General features: G+C 45.3%; 1 protein-coding gene across 1 annotated transcript in view; it reads right to left on the bottom strand.

Moving 5' to 3' along the window:
• CHRNE (cholinergic receptor nicotinic epsilon subunit) overlaps window positions 1–17,500 on the bottom strand; it is a 166,065-nt gene that overhangs the window by 39,372 nt on the left and 109,193 nt on the right. The window contains exons 2-6 of the mRNA XM_078668939.1: window positions 15,294–15,328; window positions 14,637–14,773; window positions 10,411–10,455; window positions 3,281–3,390; window positions 1,726–1,881 (exon numbers count right to left, since the gene is read on the bottom strand). Coding sequence (XP_078525065.1) covers window positions 1,726–1,881; window positions 3,281–3,390; window positions 10,411–10,455; window positions 14,637–14,773; window positions 15,294–15,328 — 483 coding nt within the window. The remainder of the gene's footprint in view (window positions 1–1,725; window positions 1,882–3,280; window positions 3,391–10,410; window positions 10,456–14,636; window positions 14,774–15,293; window positions 15,329–17,500) is intronic.

Here is a 17,500-nt window from a genome sequence, read left to right as displayed (position 1 = left end):
TCCCAGCGAGGTTATCAACGTGGGGAGGTCAGATTTCTCATTGCGAGTGGTCGGCTATGCTCGCGACCGCTCGCGATGAGAGACTACCACTCCACGTTGAGAAAGCTGCTGCTCGAGTACAAATCTACTTGAGCAGTAGAAAACGACCACTTGCACTTTGCAAGATGCGTTTGCAACAATTGCACAGTGCGGATATGCATCCGGCACTGTGATATCAGTGCGAACAGCATTTTCCCTACCGCACTACACAGTTTGCGTAGCTACGCGTAGCGTGCAAAGTGCACTTTGCGTAGCTACGCGTAGTGCTACTACGCAAAACTACGCCCAGGTTTACTTAAAGATCAGGCTGACCGCTAACGATGATTGCCAAGGAGCTTCTCTTTCACGCTTCCTCAAGCACCCTAAGAGATCAGGCTGACTACTAACGATGAAGGCTAGAAGGGTTTCCAGAAATTTCAGAAAATGGCGCTCTGCCTGAAGTATACGTTGGACAGTATGTGGAAATGAGTTCTTGAGTGTGGCGCGTGAAGAGCGAACGGATTAACCCAAAAACCGTTCTAAGACAATCAAAGATTACCCAAACTGTAACACAGCAAAGCTCTCGCAGCCACAAAAACAGTGTAAAATAATTTGAAAAACGACAATTAGTAGTAATAAAAATGAAAGAAAGCAGCAGATCTTTCTGTTCAGGTTCTTTTTCAATGATGTTTTAATTGGATCCAAGCTCAGCCGACACGTGTTTCATCGTGTTAAAGTGGAGTCAACACGACTCTTCAGGGCTAGTGGATAGCTTCAGGCATCCACGGTTAGATGCGTGATATTCAGCGCGGTAGATGGCGTCTCCTGATGAGATATTGGCGAGTCTGCCAATATAACTAATCGATCAAGACCTGGTTCCGGGTTCAGGAGTATGTCTAACACAGGTAATTGTGAAGTAAGCACACAAATTGTTGCACGTCTGCATACGACGGTGACTATGCACGAGTGCGTGAATAGCTGTACCGGGAGGGGACCCGACTGCTGGAGTTGCGAGTTTTAATTGTAGGTATAGAAATCTTCACGGGTAGCAGTAGGCTGACAGTCGAAGTCCCTCCTCCGTTGGTTCCCGGTCGCCGTGTTCCAAGAACGGACTACTAACGATGATTGCTAATGAGCTTCTCTTTCCCAGTTCCTCAGGCACCCCAAGAGAGCAACTGACCACTAACGATGGTTACCAAAGAGCTTCTCTTTCCCGCTTCTTCAGGCACCCTAAGCGGTCAGGCTGACCACTCACGATGTTTACCAAAGAGCTTCTCTTTCCTGCTTCCTCAGGCACCCCAAGAGATCAAGGTGACCGCTAACGACTGATTGCTAATGGGCTTTTCTTTTCCACTTCCTCAAGCACCCTTAGAGATCAGGCTGACTACTAACAATGATTGGCAAAGAGCTTCTCTCTCGCTCCCTCAAGCACCCTAAGAGATCCGGCTGACCGCTAACGATGATTACCGAAGAACCTGGGCCCTGACTGCATCAAGTATGCACAAAAATCAGACCTAACACTAACCATTATTACCAAAATCTTCATCGTTGAAGAATACTAGACCAATCAGAAAGCAGAATTAGCTAAGAGCCTGAGCTGTCCACTGCCATGGCAAAGGTACTCATGAGAAACAGGAATGAAGGAGTTAGCCAGTGTGTCTGGAAGTAAATGCTACAAAAGCAGCTTTGAGACAGTGCCAGCCTTACCTGAAGGACAGGGAGCAGTTCTGCCAGTCGAAAGGGAAGTACGTCACCACGATGCTGCAGGTACTCCGGTAGATGGCGGGCGGGAGCCAGTACATGGAGCCGGTGTTGGAGACCAGCACGTTGGCATAGTAGGCCACGCCAAAGTTCCCGTCGATGCTGAGGGAGATGTGGAGAAGAGGATAAGATTTGGCTGAAGGAACGTGCTGTGAATATGATGATTAAATCCAAAACAAGCACAGGCAAAGCCAAAAGCTCTAGGTTGCATTTTGAGCAGTGCATATATTATTATTGTTTAAAAAATAAAAGTCTGCAATAGTAAAAATAAACAGAAACATGAAATTGCTTTTTTTTTGCAAATTACATTTATAAGATAAAGAATGTTAATGATTCAGTGTGCTTTTGTGATGTGAAACCATTCCTCATGCAAGGAAAAACAAGCTCTCTGTAGAAGGCAGCATGGTACACCAAACATCCACAGGAGTAAGTAATAGAGAAGTGCTCCTCATGGCTAAAACCCATGTCATGCTTATTTTAGGTCAACAGGCAGATCCTCGCACACGTACAGTTACTGTTTAGTAGTAAATGTGTGAGGGACCAGGGGAAGAGGCTGGAAAAAGAGGCATACTTACTCCTTAAAAGGAGGTGTTTAGGCAGGGGTAAGTAGTGTTTTAAGGAGGGGTTTAAGTAGGGGCATGAGTCCACCCACAGTAGAGTAAACCCATTATTATTCACCCACTGCACATCTAAACATACTGTATCCAAAAGAGTCCCAAAACAATAGTTCAACACCACACATGGCCAGCCACTGGCACTGCAACACCCTTTCATAGAAAAAAATGGTCTTAAACTACAAGCCCATAAGAAATACTGTGAAATGAAATTAATTAGATAACCAAAAATTACTTTTCTGAAGTTCAAATTAAAAAATATTCCCACCTAAAGTAAAACAATTCTTTTAATATCCATTACATTTATTAAAAGCAATATGTAGAATTCATTAAAAGTAATTTGATCATACTTTAATGAAAATTCATTCTTTATTAATTCATAAAAAAAGTTGTTACAATGTTTTAGAATTAAATAATGTTTATTTTTGCATATTGTTTTAATATTGAATTGTATTTAGTTATATGTGTAACTATTCTACATAATTAATTTGAAGTAACATTATTTCCTATGGTGTTTTATTTTACGTCTCTGACTCAATACTTTTCTATAGGAGGGTGTTGCGGTAGAGTGGTTGGTGTGTGGTGCTTGGTTTATTCCTGTTTATTTTTTGGCAGTAGTATCTTACACTCATAAATTTGTCTCCACCCCCCTGTTTCTGGGCTGGAGACGTGTTAGTCTACACTTTTGAGGAAATTTACACTCTGATTTTGTGAATAGCCAAAGTAGTTGTTACTCAGAATTGTAAGAGTTAATTGCATGTGTAAATTAATAACAGGTGTAAGCTATCTTTGTGAATAGCCTCAAAAGTGATTAAAGATACGTATATTGAGTCAACATGTGCATAGTGCATGCCTGGGTGTATACGCAGTACCACGCGGCTGCTCACTTGTTCTCCAGGACGATGTCCGGTAGCCACAACATGTCAGAGGGGACTCTAATTATTTCCACGCCATGGTACTCCGATGAATTCCAGGCCAAGCGATAGTCCATCCATTGCTAAAGAAACTCAGAAATATTAAAGTAGTTACTGGCAGTAAAGACAGTCCTCCATTCCTCCGCCACCAAAGTACCACACCTGAGGCATACCCCCTTCTGCCCAACTGGATCACAGGATGGTGGCCCATGCATGATGCATATTGTAAGAATTGACTCCAGTGCATTTGTAAGTAACCCACGCGAGCTCAGAACCGCCTCAAGGGATGGAGAGCTGAGCTGGGTGGAGAGTAGGACGTGGTGCCCTGGCTAGTCATTCTTGCCTCAGGCAGCTTTGCCCACAGATAATACTTGGCATGGTGAGACACTAAACACCTGTTCTAGTGTGTTACCAGAAGTGACACCAACACTTACAGAACTGGAACCAACTCCTACATTTTACGACAAAAAGTTTTGAAGAATAGGACCCCCCTTTGAGATGGTCCCCACACTGGTTTTACTAATCACAAGAAACTCTATGATGGGGGAGGGGCTAGACTGCCAGCAAGGCAGTTCCAAATCTTTCATTACATCTTGGAAGACACAATTTAGAGCGTTTTGGGGTTACAAGTATAAAAGTGTTTGAAGCCAGAGTGGCCATAGTTTGTGCTTGGCTTTCTGGGGTACTTGTTTCTGGGTTCTTGACCCTCTGCCACAGGAAGTAGCACATAGGCATGGGGATGCTTGAAACGCCACCGGTAGTACCCCTCAAAAGCAGGCAGGTTCACCCCACGACTCATCCACCAGAAGACTCCTCTACGAGCCTCACAATCAAGCGGGAGCGACAGCTCACTGCCAGCGCGTCAGAGCCAGCTCTCCCATTGCATTATGGTAGATGTGGTTCATAGTGCTTATAAATTACAAGTAGAAAAGTGCTTGGCATAGCAAGAAACTCATACCTCAGTAATGATAGAGGCACAGGCATCACAGCACCTGCCAAAAAGAGCTGAGGCATGTGAGCTGGGACTCCCTTTTGCCCTTACTCTTTCCAAAAACAGAGGGCACACACTCAGGTCCTTCAAGAAACGCTGACAAAAGAGCTGATTCCTTCACTAAAAAGGCTCCAGAGCTCCACCACCTCATCCAAGGAGCTGTAACAAAAGGGTACTTACCACTTTTACTTACTCATGTCCTGCAGCTGAAGATGTTTCTGGATTCATATGCTGTGCATTATTTAGCAGTCTAGTGGCTGGGACTGAAAAGGGCTCTTCTAGTCTGTGTTTCCAGGTTTTATTTTAGCATGCATTGACGAGTTGTTGACCATTCGCTGCTGCGTCCCTCCTTGCGCGACATCAGACGTATCCCCCAGAAACCCTTTGACGTGGTCGCCATCTTCAGAATCTTTTTTCATCTTTGGTTTGTTTTCCTCTTTTTGTCCTCTGTTGTAAACTTTTCTCTACAAATTCACCTCACCTTGGAAAAGGTGGGTGAGTCACATGTGAATCCAGAAAATATTTCAAGCTGCAAAACTACTTCTGTCTGTCAGTAATCTTCGTTTTGCGGTGCGAAGCTTCAGGATCCGCGTGCTGTGCATTGATTTCATAGCGGTATCTTCTGTCTGGAGGCTGGGTCGGCTCCAGTGTGTACTTGCAAATACATGTTTCAGCACTTTGTCCCACATGGGTCTCCCTACAGCTTGCACATACACACAGTAATGTTTTATGAATGTGTGTACTGATGGCCATGTGGCTGCCTTGCAGAAATCCTTTAAGACCATAATTCCTAATTAGGCATGGGTTGCCCTCTTTTTCCTTGTTGAGTGACCCCCTGTGGTCTCTGACTGATACTTCTGCTTTTTTGTGGCGGTGTTGAATGGTTTGCACTATCCACCTGACAATAGTCCCCGTTAAGGACGCGGCACCCTTGCTTCCCTCAAGCAACGATATGAAGACGTGTTCTCCTTTTCTGATTGTTTTTGTCATTTTTAGGTGGTAAATAATTGCCCGTCTCACATATAGGGTGAGTGGGACCTTTTCATCCCGTGATTTGATTTGTTGGAAGAAAGGTGGAGTTGTGAACGCCATGACCGTTCCCGTTTTTGCCTCTTCTATTTTTTGTCCTATGCCTGCTTTTAGAGTATTTTGTCTCTTTATAGAAAGTGTGAAGTTCTTAGACATGTGCAGAAGTGTTGTCATCATGCAAAACATTGAAACAGCGAGCCAGTACAACAGTCGCACCTCTCTCCTTATTCCCAAATTCATCCAAATCTCTAGCATAGAGAGCCGCGTTGCGTGTACATCCACTGCGCCTGCTGTTTCAAAAGGTACGATCCCAAAGGATCCGAAAGGTTCAACATATATATGTAAAGTGCATCGCAAAATCAGTATTCCACAAAAGTCAGTCCAATCTTTTCATATGACGTCCAAGGTCATCTTTATTTTTCTTGGAAATGGAACAGAACAGCCAACGCGTTTTGTTCACTACATGTGAGCTTCATCAGGGCATACATTTTGACTTTCACGATATTTGTCTTAAGAAGAAAAGCGTGCCGCGGATCATCATAATTTGTCGATGTAAATTTCCGGTATAAATATTGAACTTCAATTCAACGGGTCCCCATAGGTTTGAGGGCGAGCAAATGTCATCATCATTGTTGATCAAATAGCAATGAGGCACCGTGATGCGTGCCGTTTTTGAACCCTTGAACTGACGTTTCTTTGCGAGTCCACTCCCAATAAGGACCCGTTGAATTGAACGTTGTAACTGAGGACAGGAGCAGGGGCGGCTCTAGGCTCATGGTGGCCCTGGGCAGGGAGCGTAGGTAGGGGTCCCTGGAAGAGGGGGTCCGGGCGGGGCGGAGCGCGGAGGCCAATGAAGAGGGGGGGGGGGGGTCAGGGTGTTTGGAAGTGGAAAAGAGCCGGAGGCTGCCAAATCCCTGCCAGGGGCCGCCACGCAAATATTTATATTAAGGATCTATATTGGTGTGGTGGCCCCTGGGGTTTGGTGGCCCTGTGCAGGTGCACAGCTTGCACATGCCTAAGGCCGGCCCTGACAGGAGTTTTAGGAAGACACTGAGCGAAGGTCCAGAGACAAGACTGCTGCATCAGCTCAGATGTGGAGCATCCGTCTATATTTGCTAAGGGACAGTATCCGCCAGTAATCCCGAAGAACTTTGATATATAATCACTCAGCTTAACAAGGAAGGGGGGGTTAGGCTACTCTGTCTTATAACATGACATGGCTTTTTATGGCATATGGTCTGTTAACACTCTCCTCAGTAATCATCAACAAAAAATGGTTTTCTTTGGTGACGTTTTTTCTCGATTGACTCTAGAGCTCTCTCCTGTGCTTCCAGACCCCATGGCTGAAAAAAGAATTTAAAGATGACGACCATGTTGAAGAGGTTCCAGGGTATATGTCTGACGTCATGCAAGGATGAACTTAGCACCAAATGGTCAACAACTCGACAACACCCGCTCCTAAAAAATATTATGGAAAAAAGACTAAAAGATACTATTCTGGACCCAACCACTAGATGGCGGAATAATGCACTGCATGTGAATTTAGAACAGATTCTCACAGTAAAACCTTGGAGTTCATTGTCTAAGGGGATCAGCACTAGAGCCTTTTATCCAAAGACTCAACTACATTCACTGGTGATACCCGCTCACCATGGTGGGCACTTTATGACTCCAGTGACGTCATGATAGGGTTGTTTCTGGCGCTGACATGGAACCAGACCTCCCTCCCTGCACGGATCCAGTCTGGAGCCCGGGAAATTGCAGAGGGGAGGAGTCTGAAGGTAAACAGAGTGTCCAGCAGAAAGGTGGTTACTGAAGGTTAGTAACTATTCTTTGTCCACATTTTAACTCTTCATACATATAATTGAATGAACCAATATGAACTGTGTGCCCTCTGTTTAAGTTGGTTGTAACCACCTCCTGCCACTTCAGCTTTTTGCAGCTGTCGCTAGAGTTTTACTAACATCTCCCCCTATCTAGCAAGGCAGTGCCAGGGTCTTGTTTTCATTTATAGGGCTATGTGGCATTACCAACTACAGAAGTGACATCACTTGCCCTAAACACCTTCGCCATACTAGCTCCTCCTAACCATGGCATCACTGGATTAGACAAATCTAGCAGACCAGGTGGGGGTATTGCCTGCATACGCCATAAGAGCTAATCTATTCTATGCTCATGAGAATACCTATGCATTGATGTTGCATGCAACAACAGGCCTGTTCGCAAACCTCACATGATCTACCACCCTCCAGGAGACATCCTTTCCTGTATTGAACAGATTATGGAAATCATTGCAACAAACACAGGACAACACGGTACCCAAATCTTCCTCGGAGACTTCAACCTCCACTGGAATGATCTGAATGACTCTGCAGTCAACAACCTTAAAACATTTCTTTCGGACCTCAGTCTAATCTAAATCTGCAACAGCCCCACACAGAACAAGGGATCGACCTTAGATGGGATCATCGCCAACTCCGTTCAACTTGAATCTATCCTCCCCTGTGACTGGTCTGACCATCACCACATCACATCCCTCTCCCGTGAAGCAGTTAGAACAAACATTACTCAACCAAAGAAAGCCAAAATTTGGAAAAGGAGGTTAAGAAATATTAACATTGATGGATTAATATCTCTCAGTGCCATCATCCTGCCTTCTCCCGGAGACATGTCAGACGTCCAGGATCTTACAAACCACTACAGTAGTTCCATGAAGAATATTGCAACACTACAACAAAAAAGATTGTCCACCAAAGCTCCAAACCATAGTGCAATGGTAGTCTCAATACAGAAAGACCTAACCTGAGACTAGCTGAATGACGTTGGCGATCCTCTCCGTCCCTTGAACACCTCAAGCATTTGAGAAGAATGAGGAACTCGTACTGCAAATGTAATAGAAGAGCGAGAACTTGCTTCTTTAGGAACCAACTAGACCAAGCTAAAAATTTACCCCAAAAACTATTTGAACTCATTAAACCACAATCAAATGGTCTACCCAACCCTCCCCACGCTGGATCCAGTCCTTCGCCACACTGCGAGGAATTTGCCTCCTACCTTGAGAAGACGGAAAACATGAGAATTGATGTGCAGAGGGCTTCAGAGCATTGTGATCCCTTACCTCACTCCAGCATCTCACCTCCCGGATGGCGATATCCTCATTTCCACCTGGGCACGCCCTTGAAACAGCACCTTATGGACTACTTTAAAAACCTTCCAGGAATGTGCAGTTCTCAAAATTCTAGCGGCGCTGAAACCCGCAAACCACTTCAAAGTCCCTCTTCCCTCCAATTTCTTCAATGAGATCAAACCATTGATATTCCCACTCTGGACCAAGATTATAAATGCCTCTCTACTTCAAGGCATTATCCCTGACTGCCTAAAGTCAGGACAGGTGTCCCCATCCTAAAAAGACCATCAGCAGATCATACGGATCTAAACAACTTCCGCCCAATCTCTGACTTTCCAACTCTGTCAAAGCTCCTTGAAAAATGTCCCCACACACACCCAACTCTGGGACCACATTGAACAATTCTGCCTTCTGGACCGATTGCAATCTGGCTTCCGCCTGGGGCACAACACTGAATCCGTTCTTACAAATGTTGTGGATGATGCACTAATATTGTTAAATCAAAACGAGTCTTGCCTCCCAATCCTCCTTAACCTATCTTCCGCATTCAATACGGTTAAGCACGACAACTTACTAGACTTAAATAGAATGGGCTTATCAGGGTCCGTCCTAAACAGGTTCACCTCGTTTGTCTAAAACAGACCTCAAAGATTCAAGGTTAAGCAAACCCTAGCTAAGACCACTTCGGTCACACTAAGAGTCCTGCAGGGTTCCTCCCTCTCACCCACTCTTTTCAACTTGCTCATGGAGCCTCTAGTCGAAACTCAGAGTTCCTCCAACATCCACTATCACATGTACGCTGACGACACCCAACTATACCTGAAAGTCACCTCTCCTGAAGACATGAAATCACTCAATTGAACCCTAAAAAACCCAATCCTGGCTGGCAGACAACCACCTCAAAGTAACCACTCTCAAAACCGAATTCATACTAATCACTCCACCCAACCAGTCACCAATCATCGAGGAATGGCTAAAACAACTAACAGCCCTCAACTGCCTGCCCCAAATTGATTCAGTGAGATCACGAGGAATAACTCTTGACAAGAACTGTAACATCCTGAAGCACATCAGCGCTGCCTTCGAAGGAGCGAACCTACGTATGAGCATCTTTAGGAAACTAAAACCTTTTCTCCCCCCAATGACTTCAACTCTGCAGTGCAAGCCCTAGTGATCCCTAGGTTAGACTTCGGACGTGTAACCCACTGCGGCCGGCCCAGGTCCACAACTGCCTCCCATAACTCTGCTGCAAGACTCACCACAGGATCAAAAAGACACAACCACATCACCCCTGACTTAAAAGCCCTGCACTGGCTGGCCTATGAAGCAAGAATTCAATTAAAAATCACATGCATGACCCATAAAGCCCTACACTTCGATACCCTGAGATACCTCACTCTGAAGCTGGAACTCTTGGGCGGCGACAGATCTACAGCTAAAACCACAGAGATTCTCTAAAAAGAAAACCTGCAACTGAGCTTTATCAGGTATTGCCCCAAGAATCTGGAACTCCCGGCCCCTGAAACCAGACTGAACCCCTCAACTGATTCTTTCAAGAAAGAAGCGAAAGTACTACTCCTAACAAATGTATGTACTAGATCCAAGGATCCCCTGGCTGTTATTGTTTTGGTGATTGTTTTTCTAAGGTTTATTGTTTTGTACTACTGTATCCATTTGTATCTATATTGTGTGCTGATCTCTGCCGTTCCTTGGGACCCGTATTGGTTTCCATATGTCTCTGCTCTCTGAACATGTGTAAAGCGCTCTGATACCCGCATGGGTCATGTTCACGCTATATAAAACCTTTCAAATTAAATATTAATAAACATCTTCTAAGCACCCTCTGACTGCCCTATTCTCGCCTCTTATCCGAGCGACACTCTTGGGAGTTTTGTCGCCGATCGCTGTGTTTTCCTTGTTCCCTGAGCCCACAATCACGAGGATGTTCACACTCACAATTTCAATCCATACGTTGGTCGTCAAGGTTTCCTCCTTTTCGTTCTGTGAAAGAGAAAGCATAGACGTCAGCTGTGGTTTGGTGCCTCATGAAGTCACACTTGTGCAACACAATACTCCACAACGCAGTCACCCTCGTGCAACACAATACTCCACAACGCAGTCACCCTCGTGCAACACAATACTCCACAACGCAGTCACCCTCGTCCCACACAATACTGCACACTCTTTGGTTTCTTCTTCTGTGCAAGTCTTGATGTTGATTCTTTTAACAACCCCAAAGCTCTCGTTATCTGACACAGATTTGTGGATTTGGGCTTTAAACTGTTTTGGGGGAAAACTTGAAGCTGCATTTGCTGCTCAGTTGTGGAAAGATGGCAACCCAGCATCTTGTGGGTGCTGGACAGAGAGAGGGCTTGCCTTGTTGGCTCACTGACGGCATCAGTGACGTCTGACATGGACAACCATGGGCCGCTGTTGCCCATTCCACACACTCGCTCACAAGTGGAGGTGTGGTGTGCTCTTGTAGACATCCTGAAACTTCCAGGATGCTGAACTTAAGTTGTCAAGTTGAATTCGCCAACATCTCTCTCCTTGTAACTGCGCGTGCCCCGGACTGGGTGATATCCCCCTCGTTAATGCCTGTATGGAACTGCTGGGAGATATATTGCCATAAGAAGCATTTCCGTCCCCCAGTCTACAGATGATGCAGAGTTACAGCTGTGAGGTCTTCTCCTTCTGACATTAACAGGCTGATTTATGAGAGCTCTGTGTCACTTTTGCACAACCTAAAGTGGTAAATGCAGCATCAGGGTAGCTTTGCGTGGCTTTGAATGGCCTCATAAATCTTGACTAAGGCGATGAAGCAAGAGATCACTGCGTCGCCTTACTCTGGGCTCGGGAGCGTTCCACGGGCGTGGCCGTATGTGTTTCCTTGCAACACCCATGGATATTGACGTTGCCCAAGATTTACAAAATCATGTTAACCTGGGGAAGTGCCACGTTCTAAGCCAGAGCAGGCGTAATGAGGAGATGGATCTATATTTCTCCTCGTTTTTCCTCTTTCTATGCGTGCTGCATTCTGCATCAATAATGTTCTGCCCGATATGGGCTACTCCGAGTTCTCCGGGAGTCTCTCTGTTCCGTGCTCATGGAGTGCTGGCTGGACTTTGGGGGTCCGCAAACAGAGAGCTGCGAACGCTGCTGTGCAGCGAGACCGTTGTGCGATCTGTCATCCCCGGCTCGGATGCGTATAGAGTGAAGGTCATTGTTGACGATGGAAGAGTTTGCACCGCTGCCAGAGTCCACTCCGAGCCTTGATGCTGATGGCTGTCAGAAGGGCACGGGCCATCCCCAAACCCAAGAGAACCCCAGCTTGGCAGAGAAGGGCGCGTGGGATCCTTTGAAGCCTATGGCACGCGATCTCATCAGCTCTTGTAGAGTCATTAAAAACCCATAGGGAATGATTACAGTTAACAAGTGGCTTGACATCACTCTCCTGGGCTTTCACACAAAAGAGCAGGTGTTGACAGAACTCTCTTCAGCTTCAAAATCTCTTCCCTGCGCAGAAAATACCAACACTATGCCTCATCTCAGAGTAGGTACAAAAAAATAATTGGTTCTGTTGGAGCAACTAATTAGTATATAATTGTAAAGTAACTGTAGATGTGAGTTATAAATCTCCTCTGAATAAAATACAAGACAACAAACCAGACATGGGTTTGTTTGGATTATGTTATGTTATTGTATATTTGTAAGGCGCACAGCTACTCAATCGAGTGTCCCGACGCTAAAGCAGAACAAAACGTTACCGAAAAACAGGACCGACTCTCAAGATGAATTATTGCCGGAATAACCAGGTTTTGAGTTGTTTCCTAAACAGCCAAACATGAATGTACGTTGTTACAAGGCATGCTTTTACCCCGCTTGCTTTTACCACGCAGGTTTTTCAACGCAAGTCGTTACAACGACTTGCGTTGGAGGTTGCTGGATAGTGAATAGTTTAATTTACTATTCCAACTCCAGTCCCCGTGGATAGTAGGGAAGGTGTTGGATAGTAAATTAAACTATTACCTATCCAAGAGCGCCCCCCAGCGAAATTCGTTGTAATGACTTGTGTTGAAAAACCTGCGTTGTAAAGGCACTGCGTGGTAAAAGTTGCGTCGTAAAGGAGGTTTCCCGCCAAACATCTGTTAGTTGTCTTATTGTAGTAGGTAGCTAATTCCAAAGGTGTGCTACCTGTACTTGGAATGAGCGGCCACCTCTACGAGATCGTGCAAATTTAGGCACGCTCATCGGATGCTGTTGGGATGATCTTAAAAATCTACCGGGTGTGTAAAAAGTCACTCGTCTCCTAATATAATGTGCTCCTGTATCATGCAAAGCTTTAAAGGCCAGTGTCAAAGCCTTGAACTGGATTCTGCGGCAAATGTTTTTCTTGCTGCTCTACAGGTGCAAAGTAAAGCTGCTCGTGCGATGCAAGTGAAAATGTGGCGGAGTACAACAATACAAATTTGATTCACAAAGCAAATGCAACAAGCAATTTGCAAGTCTCATATGAGAAGGGCAAACCTTTATCTCTTCTCGCCTGCCCCAGGACTGTGGATTCCGTACAGGCAATTTTAAGTCAAGCAATTTTCAAGCGAGCTGGGAGCCACCTGCTGTATAGACCCAAATTTGGAAAAAAGTGGATGGGTTTAATTCCCATTGTAACCCACACCATCCGAAAGCTATAGGGGTTACACTCCACAGAGGACTCTCTTTTCAGACAAGCGTTCCATCCAAATCACAGTCCCCTTGGAAGCAAGTTTGCAAGGCACTCCTTAAGTTTTATATCCCGTTTTCCTAAAACGCGATTAAAGGCACTATGCGTCTACAGGTTGCTTCACACCCAGTCCTGATGAAGACCCAGATTGATGTTTCATACCAATGACAACTTTCAAGGGTCGAAACGTCGACGATGGATTTCAGATTGCCTGTACTGAATCCTCTGTCCTGGGGGCAGCCAAGAAGAGAGAACCTTTTGCCCTTTACATATGAGGCTTGCAAATCATATTACTCCAGACTGGCTGATCACATTAGTTTGTTGCATTTACTTTGCGAATCCAAATTTGTGTTGTACTCAGTCACATTTTCACATGATGTATCACACGAGCACCTTCACTTTGCACCTATGGAGCAGCTTCAAAACTGCAATTCAAACAGACCCATGTGTGTTTTGTTGTCTTGTATCCGACTCCGAGGAGATATATACTTCACATATACATTCATACAGTCACTAAACAATTATATACAAATTAGTTGCTGTGCTCCAACAGAACCAATTGCCTCTTTATACCAAACTATACCCAGGTTCTGAGGAATACAGGGTTATCCCCTTGAAGCTTAATAATTTCAGATTAGAGCGGAGGCACATCCTGTTGGGTGAAGGTGCTAAGTGCCACTACTAAGGATTGTAAACAATTCAAACCTGGAAGTGCTTTGGGGCGAGAGAGGCCAGCGCTCACCATGGACCGGTTCCACCTATGTGAATTCCCTTCCTGTTTTCTCCATGCCGCCTGGTAACCCCGCTTGTGAATGGTATGCTTGGGTCATTCAAGCGTAAAGCTTGCCCACTCCGCAGTGTACTTGTTGGGTTATGCAGGAAATCCATCTGTTGTGTCACAAGGATGAGGGTTCCTCTGTGGTGTGACTAATTGTGTCGTTTGACTGGGGCATCCCCTCACTCACCCTCTTGTGAACTGTCCTGTACTATAGCGAGGGATGGACAGCTGTTGGCCATGGTCATTATCATTTGATGGTCTTTGAACAATCAGGTGACATTTTAGTCCAGGCATCAGAGGAGAGATATTAAGACAAGGGTCTTCACACAAGCCTGGAGCTCACTTAACGTCTAACCTTGGAGAGCCACCAAGGGGAACCTTGGCATGACCCGCAGCCCCCGAAACAGACTTCACTCTTTCTGTGGACTTACTCTTAATCTGGCATGGTTCAGAGACTCCCAGATCACACTGTCAGTGAGGAGAACAACCAGGGATCCAGGTTTAGAAGGTTAACCAGTGAGATCAAGCGGAGTCGAGCAGTGCTTGACACTGACTCCTTCAAGACTAGACCAGGCGGCAACGCTCCAGGGACACCGGCTCAAGCCCACTCACCCCTGCCCATCTGTGTGGCTGTGAGCCTCAACCCATGCTTCGGGCAGGAAATCTTTCAGGAACGGATCTTACCAGCGAGATGAGATTAGTGAGGGTCAGTTTGATCTGCACAGCAATAATGTCGTCCACCTTGGCCGCTGGCCGCGTGTTCTTGTCGTAGGTTGCAAACAGGTCATTGAAGAGCTGAAGTTCCTCGGTGGCTGCTTTCACTGGAATGAGCAAGGATAAACAATCAGTTGTGCCACCCCAGGGAATGTGGTGACACTGGCATCACTGCTGCCCCCACATGCCACCCACCCTGGGCCCTACTTGTTATGCACACGCACAACTTAGTGACTACACATGGTGAACTGGTGAAGCCTACCAGCAGAATCTACCGCATGCAGACCTCAATGATGTGGCGCCCCTTGTTCTTATACAAGTCCCCAAGACGTTGGGGTACAAAGCTTCTTCTCATTCATTTATTTTGTTTCTCTCGCTTTCTATTCCTCCATTCCTGTAGGTCAATCGGACCGTCTGATCCTGCTTTTGAAATCTCTGACCTCTCAGGGAGGTATTTCTCTATGACACCCTTTGAGCGCACAAGCAAGTGGCTCTTGCATTGCTCTCATCCAAGTTGGGTTTTTGCAATGCACTCTAGGTGGATATCAACAATAGTGCAGTAGCCAAACTTACAACTGGTACAAAATGCGGCAGCAAGACTGATTCTCGATATTTCTTAATATCAACCTGTCTCTGCAGGGATATCAAACTGCACTGGTGACCTGTAAACAAACATATTATCATTAAAGCTTTATGCATTATTCACAAGGCATTGCACAACACTGGGCCTGGAGGTCTTAAAGCCATGTTCCAATGGTACACTCCCTTCAGACAGCTCTGGTCTTCAAGCCATAACTGGGTAACTGTCCCACATTCTGAGAGTCAAGATGGGAAGGCAGAACTTTCTCTGTGGCAACACCCATCCACTGCAACTCCCTTCCACGCATCATCACTAGCCTCCAGGCCATACCCCATTCCAGGAGGCCATAAAACTTGACATTTCATCCTCTAAAGGAAGGTTTCAAGGTCACTGATCTCTCAAACCTCTCTCTGGCTGTGTTCCCTCCCCCAGGACTTACCATCATTAGAGCCTTGATGCCTTTGGGCGTTTGTTTGCCTCTATGAATCCCTTTCATTTCATTTCATTATTATACTACTCTCACTTTCTACCACTCCATTGCTATACTACTCTCACTTTTTAACATTTAGCATTCCTGTAGTATACTACTCTCACTTTATTGTACTATACTACACTTTACTAATTTTCCTTTACTATACTATTCTTACTTTCTAAAAATGTTCTCTCAGCTCATGGCCAGGGCTGCCGCCTGGTGCTGTAGATGCTGTCAGTCAAGTCTTCTTTCTCACTTTCAAAGACTTGGGGCCAGATGTAGGTAATTCCTATTTACCGACTCTTAAATACCGAATCATACCGAATCGGTATTTAAGAGTAGGTAAATAGGAAGGAGGCATATGTAGGTAATTCTTATTTTTCAATTACTGATTCGGTAAGATTCGGTATTTACCGATTCTGTAAATACCGAATCTGTATTTCCCATTGATTCCTATGGGCCTTGAAGCCCACAGGAATCAATGTGAAATACCGATTCGGTATTTACAGAATCGGTAAATACCGAATCCTGGCAGGGGGAACGGGGTGTCACTTTGACACCCTGTAGCACCCCAATTGCAGGCTTGTGTGCCATGTGGCACACTTACATGTCCTAAGGGCATGTCTGTGTGTCACATGGCATAGGTGTACATGCACAGATGTGCACGTACACTGGAATTCGGTATTTTACCACACAATAGGATTGGGTGGTAAAATAAGAATTCCTAAGGGCCTGTGGCACTGCAAACTGTGCCACCTACATATGGATTTACAGAATCGGTATATTTACCGATTCGGTAAAATACCGAAGTGGTAAATTTAACGAATCGGTAAATATACCGATTCTGTAAATAACGACCCACCTACATCTCAAAAGCCAAATACCGGTCGGTAACGGCCGAAATCGGCCTTTACCGACCGGTATTTGCCTACCTACATCTGGCCCTGAATGGCCAGATTATCTCACAGCCCACGTGCCGAAAACATGCAGTTCACCGGGCAGGCCGCTGAGACAGCACCAGCAGTACCTTTCTTTAACCTTGGCCTAAAATGAAGGAATAGAATTCACGTCCTTTACGACAATTCAGCAATACATCTTTAATAAAGGCTGCACCACCAGGCATCCAGGAGATAAGATGAGTCTGTCACTATTGCCACCCCCAAAAAATTATTAGAAAGATTCATATATTACAGAACCATCACTGCCCCGTAGACTGGAGGTGCCCATATAGAGCCAGACCAGTACTCGGTTTAAGTCCTTCTGTATGAACCCGGGCCTGCCAGGTGCCATCGCCCCTGGTGGCCTGAACTAGCAGCTAGATGCATCAAACAAAAATCCTGCTCGCAGAATCTGCCCCTTAGTGACCGGCATTTTTGCATTTGGGATGCATCATCCCAAATGCAAAAATCGCAAATTCTGAAATCGCTAAATTGCGATTATTTGCATTCAAGGAATCTCAAATTGAGATTCCTTAAATGCAATGCATGAAAGTTTTAAAAATAGCAAATTCGCTAATAGGGCACGCAAATTACCATGAAGTACAACTTCATGGTAATTTGCAAAAACGTTGAAAAATGCACTAAAGTGCTTTTTTCAAAGTTTCATGTTGCGCGCACACATTCCCTAGGGGCACACACATGCCCTAAGGGCATGTGTCTGCGCAACATATGTGCACAGATCAATTTCAGGGGTGCAACAGGGTGTCCATTGGACACCCCTTTACCCTTGAAATCGCAATCTCAATTTGCGACTCACTAATTGCGATTCGCAAATTGAGGTTGT

The sequence above is a fragment of the Lissotriton helveticus genome, chromosome 12 (genome assembly GCF_964261635.1).
Source record: "Lissotriton helveticus chromosome 12, aLisHel1.1, whole genome shotgun sequence".
NCBI lineage: Eukaryota > Metazoa > Chordata > Amphibia > Caudata > Salamandridae > Lissotriton > Lissotriton helveticus.
The sequence above is the reverse complement of the archived record's forward strand: the minus strand, read 5'-3'. Positions and strand labels throughout refer to the sequence as shown.